Source organism: Euprymna scolopes, chromosome 2 (genome assembly GCF_053919585.1).
Source record: "Euprymna scolopes isolate OS-2025 chromosome 2, ASM5391958v1, whole genome shotgun sequence".
NCBI lineage: Eukaryota > Metazoa > Mollusca > Cephalopoda > Sepiida > Sepiolidae > Euprymna > Euprymna scolopes.
Window position 1 is genome coordinate 122,682,266 of NC_136483.1, and position 12,865 is coordinate 122,695,130.

Consider the following 12,865-nt stretch of genomic DNA (forward strand, 5'->3'; position numbering starts at 1 on the left):
AAATATCTTACTTGTTGATCATTCTTTTTTCTTTTTATATTTCTAGCAAGCTTGTTTAGGTTTTTATAAGTTATATCAAAATATATTGTATATATCAAAATATATTGTATATATCAAAATATATTGTATATATCAAAATATATTGTATATATCAAAATATATTGTATATATCAAAATATATTGTATATATCAAAATATATTGTATATATCAAAATATATTGTATGTATCAAAATATATTGTATGTATCAAAATATATTGTATGTATCAAAATATATTGTATATATCAAAATATATTGTATATATCAAAATATATTGTATATATCAAAATATATTGTATATATCAAAATATATTGTATATATCAAAATATATTGTATATATCAAAATATATTATATATATCAAAATATATTGTATCTATCAAAATATATTGTATATATCAAAATATATTGTATATATCAAAATATATTGTATATATCAAAATATATTGTATGTATCAAAATATATTGTATGTATCAAAATATATTGTATGTATCAAAATATATTGTATATATCAAAATATATTGTATATATCAAAATATATTGTATATATCAAAATATATTGTATATATCAAAATATATTGTATATATCAAAATATATTGTATATATCAAAATATATTATATATATCAAAATATATTGTATCTATCAAAATATATTGTATATATCAAAATATATTATATATATCAAAATATATTGTATATATCAAAATATATTGTATATTTTATCTCACCTTCCCACCTTCTCTCTTTTCCTCTCAATCTTCCTTTTCCTCTTAACTACCCCCAATCTTTTCTAAAAGGGAAAAACGATCTTCCCACTTGTCTATTTCATTGGACTTTATACTCTCTCTCCTTCTTCCCATAATTTTTCCCACCTGAAGTCTTTCAACTAACTTTCTTCATAAAAAAAAAATTAAAAAAAACCCAGATTATTCTCATCATGTCAGTTTCATTCTAAGAAATAAGTTTGCATCCATGTTTGATTTATATAAACCATTTTCCTTCACATTCCCATTCTGGCAAATTTCACTTCTTTACAATTTATTACACTATAATATTTTACATAGCCTTAACATCTCTCAGATCAAAGACAATTCCTATGAATTAATTGAGATGACTATTTATATAATTATTATATGACTCTTTTATGATTGTTTTAGTATGCCCATGTATAAATGAGTATATATGTGCATAGTTATGCTCTTTTTAATGTATATGTGCATATTTATCTCCTTGTGACTGTGTGCCTATGCTATATTACAATGTACTTATTTCTAACCCAAGTAACTCTGATATATTTGATCCTAAACTCGAATACCTCAAACTAAAATAATAAACTAGGTAATTACTTCACAAAACACCATCTTAGACCCCACTCCATTTCGGTCCTGGATATGATCTTAAACTATATCCGATGGTGAGGGCCCCAGCTTGCAGGCCTTAGGGAGTGTGGAGCCACCCTTTAATTACCATTGCTCCCAGGTCCACTCTGACCCGGAGTGGTAGCACCTGTTAGGGTCCCAACTATGGGTTAAATAGAATACGACTTAAAAAACAAATATACTATATTAAAAAATCGTTCTTCAAAATCACCAGATTCGGCATTAAATAACCTGAAAAGGGTTGATATGCCGTAAAACAAAACAACCAACCAACCACTCCATTTCTATATCAAAACTTACCTAACTATTAGGACTTCTGAATCATTAAGACTTAACTTTTAAACCATAACCACTCCTATATATACTCAACCTCATATAGACTCTGAAATATTCAACTAACCATATAATTAGGAATATAACTTAGCCTATATCTGACTACTCTTGCCTAATTAATAATCTTTACTTATATATCTATTAATTACCTATTTCATTTATCAAATTTCATTTTATTTTTCATTATCTACTTTTGTATCCTTCTATAGCCTCTTTTATATGTATATTTTCATAGTTCACAGACAGAAGTATATAGAAGCCAGAAATAACTGTAAGAAAGAAATAGCGACAGCTAAGAGAGAATTTACAGAAACCACCAAAAAACGCATCGAAGCACAGAAATTAGGAACTCATGACTTCTGGAAAATCTACAACAGGGTAGTAAATAATGAGCAATCAACAATTCCCCCACTATCCAACAATCATGAGGTTGTTTGCATGGCAACTGAGAAGACTAACATGCTTGCCAGTCGGTTCGCCTCCAACTCCACACTGGATCCTGCTAACCACCCTCTCTCTGACTTTCCTTTGCGGACAGACGCCACTCTAGATGACCTGAAAATCACCCCTGCTCAGGTGCATACTATCATAAGAAATCTTAACACTGCAAAAGCATGTGGACCTGATCTCATCCCGGCTGTGCTATTAAAAAAGTGATCTGCCAAAGTAGCTCCAGTTCTCTCCAAACTTTACAACAAATGCCTTAATGAATCTTGCTTTCCTGCCTGCTGGAAAACTGCTTCTGTAGTACCAGTTTTCAAGAATTCTGTCGAAAGAACTGACCCAGTAAATTATCGCCCCATTAGCTTTCTCCCACTCTTCGCCAAAATATTTGAGACCATAATTAACCAAGCTCTAGTCCATCACCTTACAGATGTTAAACTTCTGACTGACAAACAATATGGATTTAGGCAAGCCCGTTCCACAGCAGACATCCTAACTGTAATCTCAGAGCGTATATACCATTCACTGGACAAACTAGGGGAGGTTGAGCGGTAGCTCTAGATATATCTAAGGCTTTTGACAGGGTATGGCATGAAGTTCTCAGGAAAATCAGATCATACAGTATTACTGGAAGAATACATAACATAATTAAATCCTTCTTAGATAAGAGAAAAATCCAGGTAGTCCTCGACGGTCGTACATCTAAACAACATGATATAAATACGGGAGTGCCTCAAGGGTCTATCCTTGGACCTCTATTATTCCTAATATTCATAAATGACCTTCATGACAAAATTGTCTGTGAGATGGGTATATATGCTGATTACATCATGCTCTATAACAGACACGACAGGAAAACAAATGAACACATATCTAAAGAAATGGCAGAAACACTAGAAGATGATCTCCGATCTGGAGTGGAATAGGGACAAAAATGGATGGTCACATTCAATGCTGCCAAGACTAAACTGGTTTCCTTCAATAATTACAAGAAACCTTCTCTACCACCAATAGCAATGGCCAATGAAACTTTATCTGAAAGTACATCTTTTAGGCTCCTTGGCCTAACATTCACAGGAAACATGAGTTGGAAAGCATTGCCAGGACCGCTGCGAAGAGGGTAGGGTCTCTCTACTGTACTAGAAAGCTACTAACACCCGAAAGTATCCTGTACCTCTATAAGGCCACCATTTGCCCATATATGGAGTATTGTTGTCACATTTGGGCTGGTGCATCTGCCACTAGTCTCTCGCTCCTTGACAAGGTTCAAAAGAGAGTCACCAATCTGATAGGTTCTGAACTGGCATCTAAGCTTCAGCCTCTGTCCCATCAACGAAATAGTGCATCCCTCTGCCTGTTCTACAAGTATTTTAACGCTGAATGCTCTGATGAACTGCAAGCACTTGTACCCCCCCCCCAACGTAAATACCCCCGACCAACTCGACAAGCAGCTAAATCCCACCCCTTCACAGTAGAGATCCCTAAATGTAAGAAAGCCTTCTACTCCAGTAGTTTCTTCCCCTGAACCGCTAGACTTTGGAATTCCCTTCCAGGTCCCTGCTTCTCCAACTGTACTGTCATGCAGAAGTTCAAGTGTAACATGAACTGACATCTTGCTGCCCAACTCCCTACATAATACCCCTGATGCTTATGTCCCTGATAGTAGGCCCCTACATCAAAATGGCAATGTGCCTTGTTTGGTTAGAAAATGTAATAAAAATAAAAAAAGAAGTTTATATTCACATACATTACTTCATTTTTTGAACTTTTATTCATTTATTTATCTCATTACTTATAGACTTATTTAGTTAATTATAAATCAATGTATTTAATTAATTACTTATTTACCCACATATATGTGGAATTTTAACTAATTTTAACCTTAACTAATTTTTAAAAAATTGTTTTACATTTTATTAATCTGTATTTATTCTCTAATTTTTCTTAATTCTTTATTTATTCCTTCTTTTTACATAAATGACCTTAAGTGGGACATATATCAACTTCTTATAAGAGGATGTATACCGCCCTCCCCATACTGTATGCTAACTAGCGTGTCAATCTTCCCATGACATGTACTCAACGGTCACCCACTCTCCCTCTCTTTATATCTCTCTCTCCATAACTGCCTAATCATAATTAAATGGTGCTCTCATAATTAAGTGCTTGCTCCTTTCTTTTTCTTTTTTATTTCTTATTTCTTCCTTTTTTCTTCCACTTCTATTTACCCATTTCACATTTTTTTCACTCTTCTCTCTATCCCGCCTTATCTATTCCTATCTGTGTCTGGTTTGATATTTTACCCCCCCCTCCCGTCCCCTTGTCACCTCTTAATGACTTTACGATTGACTGCTGCTGCTATTTTTTGATTGGAGTTTTTGTACATTTTCTAATTTCTTTTCTCTCACTATAATACATATTTATTTCTGTGAAGTCTGATGAAATTATTGGATCGTTAGCACGATTTGGTAATCGAAACATGTGTAACCAAGCAGATTAAAAACGGTAATAAAAACATATTTTGCTCTACGGCAGTATTGAGCACTTTCTTCAGTTTTTTGACCATTTATTCATTATTGGCATGCCAAATACGTTTACCATTATCACTCAGAAATGCCAGCGCTGGCTCAGTCATGTGTGCAGGATGGAAGACAGTCGCATCTAAAAAGACATCTCTTGTATGGTGAGCTTGCCTCTTAAACATGGCTAACTGGACAACCAACTCTGTGCTACAAGGACATCTGCAACAGAGACTTGAAGATTTGTGGCATTCAATCACAAGATCTTGAATCAGAGACATCCAATCGCAAGCAAAGGTCAAGGACAGCATCAAATTAGCAGAAGAGAAAGAGAACCCATAAGTGCAGTAGTACACTAAACCAGCTGCAGAAAGCCATTGTCTCATGAGACAGAAGGTTGCCATCATATATATATAACCTTGTCTGTCTGTCTGTCTGTCTGAGGAATTGTCCCTACCAAACTCCTCTGTCAATTTTTGGTCTATAGACTTGAAACTTGATATATAGAGTATTTAGATCTTTAGAACAAATTTGATTTAGTCTTTAGCCATTAAAAATAACTGCTAAAGGGTCAAAATTGAAAGAAATTGGAACTTGGCAAGTGTAAGTCAACTTAAAGTGCTCTTCTATACATAATTTATGTATCAGTTCTTTTTAATTATTTCTTAACCATCTGACGATAGGCTGGAATGCTACATGTTTTGAGTTCAATTGTAGCTGATGGCATCAAGTCATATTTTTTTAACCTTTTGAAATCACTGCTATATATTGGGTACAATATAATAATCAATAGAGATTTGGCTCTATAATGATAAATATGAAATCTGCATAAATTAAAATGTCATATTTAAGCATATTTTACAACAGGGCAATGCTGGGCGGCCTGCTAGTATATATATATATATATATATATATATATATATATATACACACACACATAGAATTTTCCGTGTTTCATCCTCATGGGGATTTGTCAGGCTATTGCATAGAATAGCCTGACAAATCCTCATAAGGTTGAAATGCAGAAAATTCTGTGTAGCTTGATTGTCATATATATTTTCCTAACTTACTACCTAGTTCTACTCACGTATTGAGCACTATTCAAGTAAATGCTGAACATAGTTACAGGAAATAATAATAATACATATAAGAATAAGCAGTTAATTGTATATGTATATCTATAAAAGTGAAATTGTCTGTGTGTGTACATTTCCCTACCAAACTACTCTGTCAATTTTCAGTCTACAGACTCAAGATTTGACATAAGGGGTATTGAGATTTGGAAAAATCTTTTTTAATCAGTGTTCGGACAGAAATTTGGCTGTCAAGGGGTCAAAGTTCATCGATTTGACCATTGAAAACTCTACCAAACTCCTCTGCCAATTGTGGGTCTAAACACTTGAAATTTTAGATGTAGGTTATTTGGCATGGATCAAACTTTTTAATTTGATTTGAACCCAAACAATAAATTTTATGAGGTCAAAATTGAGGTCAAAGTTGAAAAAGATTGACCTTTGCAGTCTCTAGCAAACTATTCAGCCAATTTTGGGTCCAAACATTTTAAATTTTACATAAAGGGTATTTAATTTTCAAATGCTTCCTCTGGAAAACTTTTTCACTTATTCCTTGATTACATTTACTATTAAATTTATTTTTAACGTCTGGTACTTTGACATTAGCATTTTTTTTTTCATAAGTGTTTTTCTTTCAGATTTCATATGTGATACTCAATTTAACAAGCATCACTTTCTATTCTCGTCACTCACTGCCTTTAACTCTCTTTGATTTTAATTTTAACATTTTGCTCAATTCTTTTCTTTTAATGGATTCTTTTCGGTTTTCTTTTTCTTCATCTTTTCTGTCCTTAGTCACTGAGCTAGAAATAATCCTACAATCGGCATCATCATATTGTATGAATCTGAAGATTTTATTGTTGCCATTGGTTTCTTCAATATTTTTCAAGTCAGAATTCTTTTTAGAAGGACATCAAGTACTTATGGGAAGAACAACATGAACGTTGCCAACATCTTAAATGAAAGTGATTCAAATTTGGAACACCCAGGTTGTCAGTCTGTGTTGTTAACCACTGAACCATTGTCACCTCCCAATCCTACAATAAGAAAATATGTTTACATAATATTCATGTCTTTGATCTTTTTTCAGCATTGTTTTTCACCTTTCTTAAAAATCACATCTTTGCTAATTGCCTCAGTTTAAAAGAATTTCTCCTACCTTGACAGATAGATCACAGTTTCGTTGTTTCAGTTTATTTCTTTACTAACAGGACCTATGTTCCGACTTTGCATGGGGAGAATGTAAAAGAATAATTGAACACTATTAGAGTATCACATTCAAAAAAATCAGAAAAAGAATCCTTTGCCAATAATTTATGTTATTCAAATAGGATTTAAATTGCTGTAAAGAAATTTAGGATAAAATCTTTACGATCACTTGGCAAACTTTACCCTCTCAAAAAATTCAAATTCTATGTTTTTTGTCAACAACCTGAAAGAAATATCTGCAAAAATAGAATTCATAAAAAGAAAATATTTTAGATTTTAAAGTGAGAGATATAGGTAGGTTACACCAATTGAAACGTTGAGAAAATCACACTCAAGATAAGAATATTAAACAACAACAAAAATGGTCATGTTTAACGAAGTAAAAATGATGATAATAAACGTTAACAAATTTCATCAAACAATCTACATAACTGAACTGATTTTTTTTATAATTTTATCCGACCTAATCCTAAACCAACCCTAACCAAACCCTAAACTAAGTTTTAATTGTAATTTGCAAAGTTGGTTCGTATTGTTGGAACTTGATTTGGCTTTTTCCCAAAAGTCACACCTGCGAATATCTATGTACAAAAAAAATCTGTGTGGCATAACAATCACCAACCAAATTGAACAACAGAAATCACAACAAATCAAAAGTGATTTCCATTTAAAAAATGATCTTGAATTACATTGACTGGAAAATATTTAAACAATAAACATTTTTAATGACAAAACAACGATTTATTTAAAACTGAAATCAATGAATGCAAAAAAGAAAAATTATAGCTTAATCATAGTTCAATGTAGGAATTATTTTTTTAAGAATAATGACAAAAAGATTCTCATTATTTTTAATTGCAAAAGAAAAGTTAAGCATTCAAATTATCAGAACTTGGTAAGCATAGAAGATCAGTTGTAGGCTAGTATGTTAGAATTCAGAAAGCTGATTGAAAGAAATTTAATCACATAAGATAAAGAAATTTGAATTAGATTGTGTTGTTGATTAGAACTTTATAAGGAAATGTCATAATGCAGGGCACAGATATTAGAGTATGAAAGGATCGTCAATTCATGTTTCCTTTGATGATTTAGCTAAAAGCAATTATTTTTATAAGGAACTAGGTCCAACTAAGGAACTAGGTCCAACTAAGGAAGTTAACTGTAACAGCCCTCTTGCAGGTCCATGAAAAAAAAGGTTGAGCCGTTCATTGTGGATTGAACCCAGTGTTGAATCTTATTTTTTGTGCAATTATGAGAATTCACTTAGATGAGCATTTTTTTTTCTTGCATTTTGAATTCTCATTGAGATAAAATAAAAAGATCAGAACTTTCCTCCTTGCATTCGAAATTGATTTGGTCAGCTGACATCACGTCAAGTGTTCAATGAGAGAAAAAAAATAAGTTGGCATTGTTTACGTCAGATTGTTTTGTGAATTATTAGTATAGTTTGAGTCAGACATTTTATTATATTTTTTGTGTGTACATTTTCAACTTTTACATCAATAAAGTTGACTATTGCATTATCTTTCTCCTGGTTTTCTTGTCTGGCTGGTTATGGTTACATACATGAAGAAAGCCAGAGGATACCAGAATGAGGTAATTGTGATGGTGAAAAGACAAATATCAGTCTTTGTCCTCCATTTGACCAAAAGCATTCATGTTGTAATTCACACCAAAAGTTCCTCTAACATTTTTCCCTTCTTGTCAATCTAGCTTTGACAGTTTTGGGAGTTAAAATCTTTAATATTAAGATGAATCATTTTTTCTTTTTCAATTTATTTTATAACTTTTGCAACTTCTTGATTTAAGCAAAAGATGAAGAAATGAAAACATCTTATTTAAAATGTAATCTTATGGCAGTGTGCGAAAACTAAAAAAAAATGAAGGTATATCAGTAGCAGTATCAGAATTTTTGTAGGAATTTTTGACACCCCTAACACGAAACTGCGAATACAATATAAAAATCTCGTAATTTCTCTGTTAAAAGTGGGTTATTTATTTTCTTTATGGATTATACTTCCAAAATAAACTATTACAGTTGTTTTAAAAGTAATAAAAATATTTTTATTTTTTTTTTAAAACAGTAATGAATTTTCCGAACTCAATATTTTTCAATTTTTAAACTCAATATTTTTAAATTTTTAAATTTTAAAAATCTATCAAAATTTTTCTATTGATTCTATTTTTACGATATTTTCAGGGTCAATGTGAAATTTTATGTTCTTTCCAATAAACCGAATATAATATTTTAGACAAACGTTTTTTTTAAATTCACGCCCCCCCATTTTCACGCCCCCCCATTTTCACGCCCCCCCCATTTTGAAATGTCTATTAAAAAGTAAATAATTAATTTATGTTTAATAGGTTTATATATCACAAATTGAAGAGAAAAGGTCAATAAATAATATATTCAAATTTAAAACAAAAAAAAAAAATCAGTTTTTTAGAAATTTACCTGTAAAGTCCGAAGTTTAAAACCTTATTTTATAAGAACACATTTTTTCTTTTTGTCTTTTTTTTTTTTTTTTAATGAAACCTTGGTCCTTGCTCCTTTAATTGAAAAAAAAATTAGGGCTTGAATTACATTTTTCGAGGAGTTATAAGCTTAGAAAGATAGGGGGTCGAATAATTTACGCCTCTCATTTTGAAATGTCTATTAAAAAGTAAATAATTAATTTATGTTTAATAGGTTTATATATCACAAATTGAAGAGAAAAGGTCAATAAATAATATATTCAAATTTAAAACAAAAAAAAAAATCAGTTTTTTAGAAATTTACCTGTAAAGTCCGAAGTTTAAAACCTTTTTAAAAAAAAAAAAACACATTGTTTTGTTTTGTTTTTTTTTTAAATAAAACCTTGGTCCTTACTCCTTTAATTGAAAAAAAAGATTAGGGCTTGAATTACATTTTTCGAGGAGTTATAAGCTTGGAAAGATGGGGTGGAATTATTCACTATTTTCACGAAATTTCTGACACTGCTAGTATATCAGTGCTAATATGCATAACGAACATCTATACATTGGTAGAATGATAGTGTTAAGTGAACACAAGGTGTACAAAAAGCAGAAGGAAATTTGGTTAAGCCAAAACATTTAGAAAAAAAAAGGTTTCTGGATATTATTTTGCTTAGTTGATTGTTGGTCGAATATTCATCCCCAACAAATGTGATAAAATTTAATAGCTAGTCAATAAAACCTCATCATTAAAGTCTGATGAAAGAATTTTGATTTTTTAAATATAATTTTGGGGGATAAGTGTTGATGTTTAGAAGTATTTTTATGTATTAAAAATGCATGAACTTTTTCTTTTTTTGAAACATATATTCATATATACATATCTTGCTGCTCTGTAAATAAATGATCCTGAATGTTTGCTGTTTTGAAACTGGCTGATCAGCCTATGTTCAGTTAAATAGGAAAGTGAACTCGTATCTAGAAACTAAAAAAATATGGGAGGATAGCAAATTTTTCTAATTCAAATAACTAAAAACACCGATTTTCATTTTTTTTTGCTTTAGGTGAATTTGATGAGTTTAAAAGCTATAAATTTACTTTTTCATTAAAAAAATCTTTTTTTAATTTTCAGGTTCCCAAAAGTCGGAGTTTTTCTAACTCTAATTCTTCTTTGCATTGAGTTTATAATTTCTGCAATCTTGTTCACCCATGAAAAGATACGATCTCCAGCAGGGTAAGCATTTTTTTGCCTGTTTTCCTACCGCTGCAATTGCCAATTCTTTTATTATTTTTAATATTATTAAGTGAGAAAATTGTGTTTTTATCATAATTTTGTGTTCTCTTATCACAAGTAGTCAATCAACAACCACAAAAAGAAACAGAAAGAAATTTTAACATCAAATTTCATTTGACCATTTTAGGTGCTTATGCAATATACCATAATCTAAGAGATTGAACTCTATTTTATTTATAGCAGTGGCAAATAGAAATTGAACAAATGGTTTAAGGCGTCACTAACAACCATTATGTACTATGTGATAAAAATTAATCGAAATTGAATGGTTTAATGCATATGAATCCTTTTCCCTGGCAAATTCTTCTCATATTCTAGCACTAAGTAAAACAAACCTTCACTCATTAATTTCTAACCATTTTGACATGACTCTACTGTAAGGACTATGACAAACATGTACTTTGATATTATATTCGCAACATGGTCCAGCAGCTAAGGACCTGGCCTACATGTGCTTAAGGTAAACTTCACAACATAACATTAGCTACTTATATTTCCTCTACTGTTGTCCTTCAACCCATGACTGTATCCTGCTCAACTATTTTTCTGATAGCACTCTCTTTAGATCCGATTGCCTAAATCCATGTATTTGGGGATTTCAATGTTCACTACAGGAATTGACTTAGTTTCTTATAACATATAAACTCTGTTGCACACACATAGTTTCTCTATTAACTCCTTTTACAGACTGTTTTCTTCCAAACTTCCCGATCATAAGGATCCACAAACTGCTATTCTTAATTCTTTACTACCCTGCCCGAAGCTTGTGAGCTTGTGTACTGAATACCCATAGTCCATCAGCAATGTGATAATAGTGGATTTTGAACTTTCAACCCCAAGCTGGAGACAAGGTACTACAAATGTGCTGATTAGAGGTCACATCAGAGAATAACTTTTTTTCTACTAATCAGCAAAAGATATAAATGAGTCAAATCAGACATTGAAACACTTGTCAATAGCTTCACTCTCTCCAATGCTTCATGTTATCTTGTGCAGCTGCTACTGTGTAAGGAAGCATTTCACAGATTCAACGACCACAAGTCAAATATAAATAGACATAGCATCAAGAAATCTTGTAAGAGTGTTCAAGAACTCTAATGAAAGAAGTGACTCCCAAAATTATCACTCCATCAATCTTCCTCTAGTCTTTGCTAAATCTTTGAATAATAAATCAATTTAGTCTGCCACTTCTTTAATGCTAAACTTCTTTCTCACCAACTGTATGGATTTAGGCAAGCCAATTCTACTGCAGATATTGTAACAGTCATCTCTGAATGCACATATTGTACAGTGGACAATGCTGATGAAGCTATGGCAGTAGCACGTGATACATCCAAAACTTTTGACAAGAAAATCTTTTCATGAAAATCAATTTGTACACTATTAGTGGATGAATATTAAATAGAATTAGATTCTTCTTAGCTAAAAGAAAGGTTGTTCTCAATGGCCCTACTTCTAAAAGACATGCCATTAATGCAAGTGTACTCCAGGGGTCAATCCTTGGATCATTATTGTTCCTGATTTTCATAAAAGACCTCCCTGATGCAATTGTGACAGAGATGGGCATATTTGTTGATGGCACCACATACTATTCTCAACATGTGGGCAAAGCAAACATACTTATGACAATGATGAAATCCTTAGAAAATCACCTTCAATGTGTAGTGGAATAGGGACATAGATCGATGGTAACATTTAATGCTACTTAGACAAAGCTTCTATCCATTAACAACTATAAGAAACCTTTTCAATCACTGATTGTCATGGCTAATAGCACTCTTCTTAAGAGTCTATAATTTAAAATCCTTAGCCTAACATTCACAAGTAATATGAACTGGAAGACATTGCCAAGGCTGCTGCAAATAAAGTGCCCTCTCTCTACCTTCTTACACCTGCCAGCATCTTATATCTCTACAAAGCCACCATTCATCCAGAGCATTGTTGTCATATCTGAGTGAATGCATTTAGAATTCCCCTCTAATTCACTTAGGTTCTCAGTGACAATTAACCTTCTTCTTCTTCTTCTTCTTCTTCTTGATGATGATGATGAAGAAGAAGAATTCAAGTAACAAAAAAATCTTAGTCTCTAATAACGATTATGTATCTTTTGAAAAAAATGA

The 12,865-nt window shown here is 31.7% G+C and overlaps 1 protein-coding gene across 7 annotated transcripts in view; it reads left to right on the forward strand.

Annotated features, from left to right (window-relative positions):
* LOC145295845 (nose resistant to fluoxetine protein 6-like) overlaps window positions 1-12,865 on the forward strand; it is a 387,176-nt gene that overhangs the window by 259,602 nt on the left and 114,709 nt on the right. For 4 of the 7 annotated variants that reach the window (XM_080141605.1, XM_080141582.1, XM_080141563.1 and 1 more), the window contains exon 11: window positions 10,584-10,685. The exons of 2 other annotated variants lie outside the window; for them this stretch is intronic. In XM_080141605.1, coding sequence (XP_079997731.1) covers window positions 10,584-10,685 — 102 coding nt within the window. Of the gene's footprint in view, window positions 1-1,987; window positions 2,144-10,583; window positions 10,686-12,865 lie in introns of those variants that run through there. One more of the 7 variants, XM_080141614.1, reaches the window with a different exon arrangement.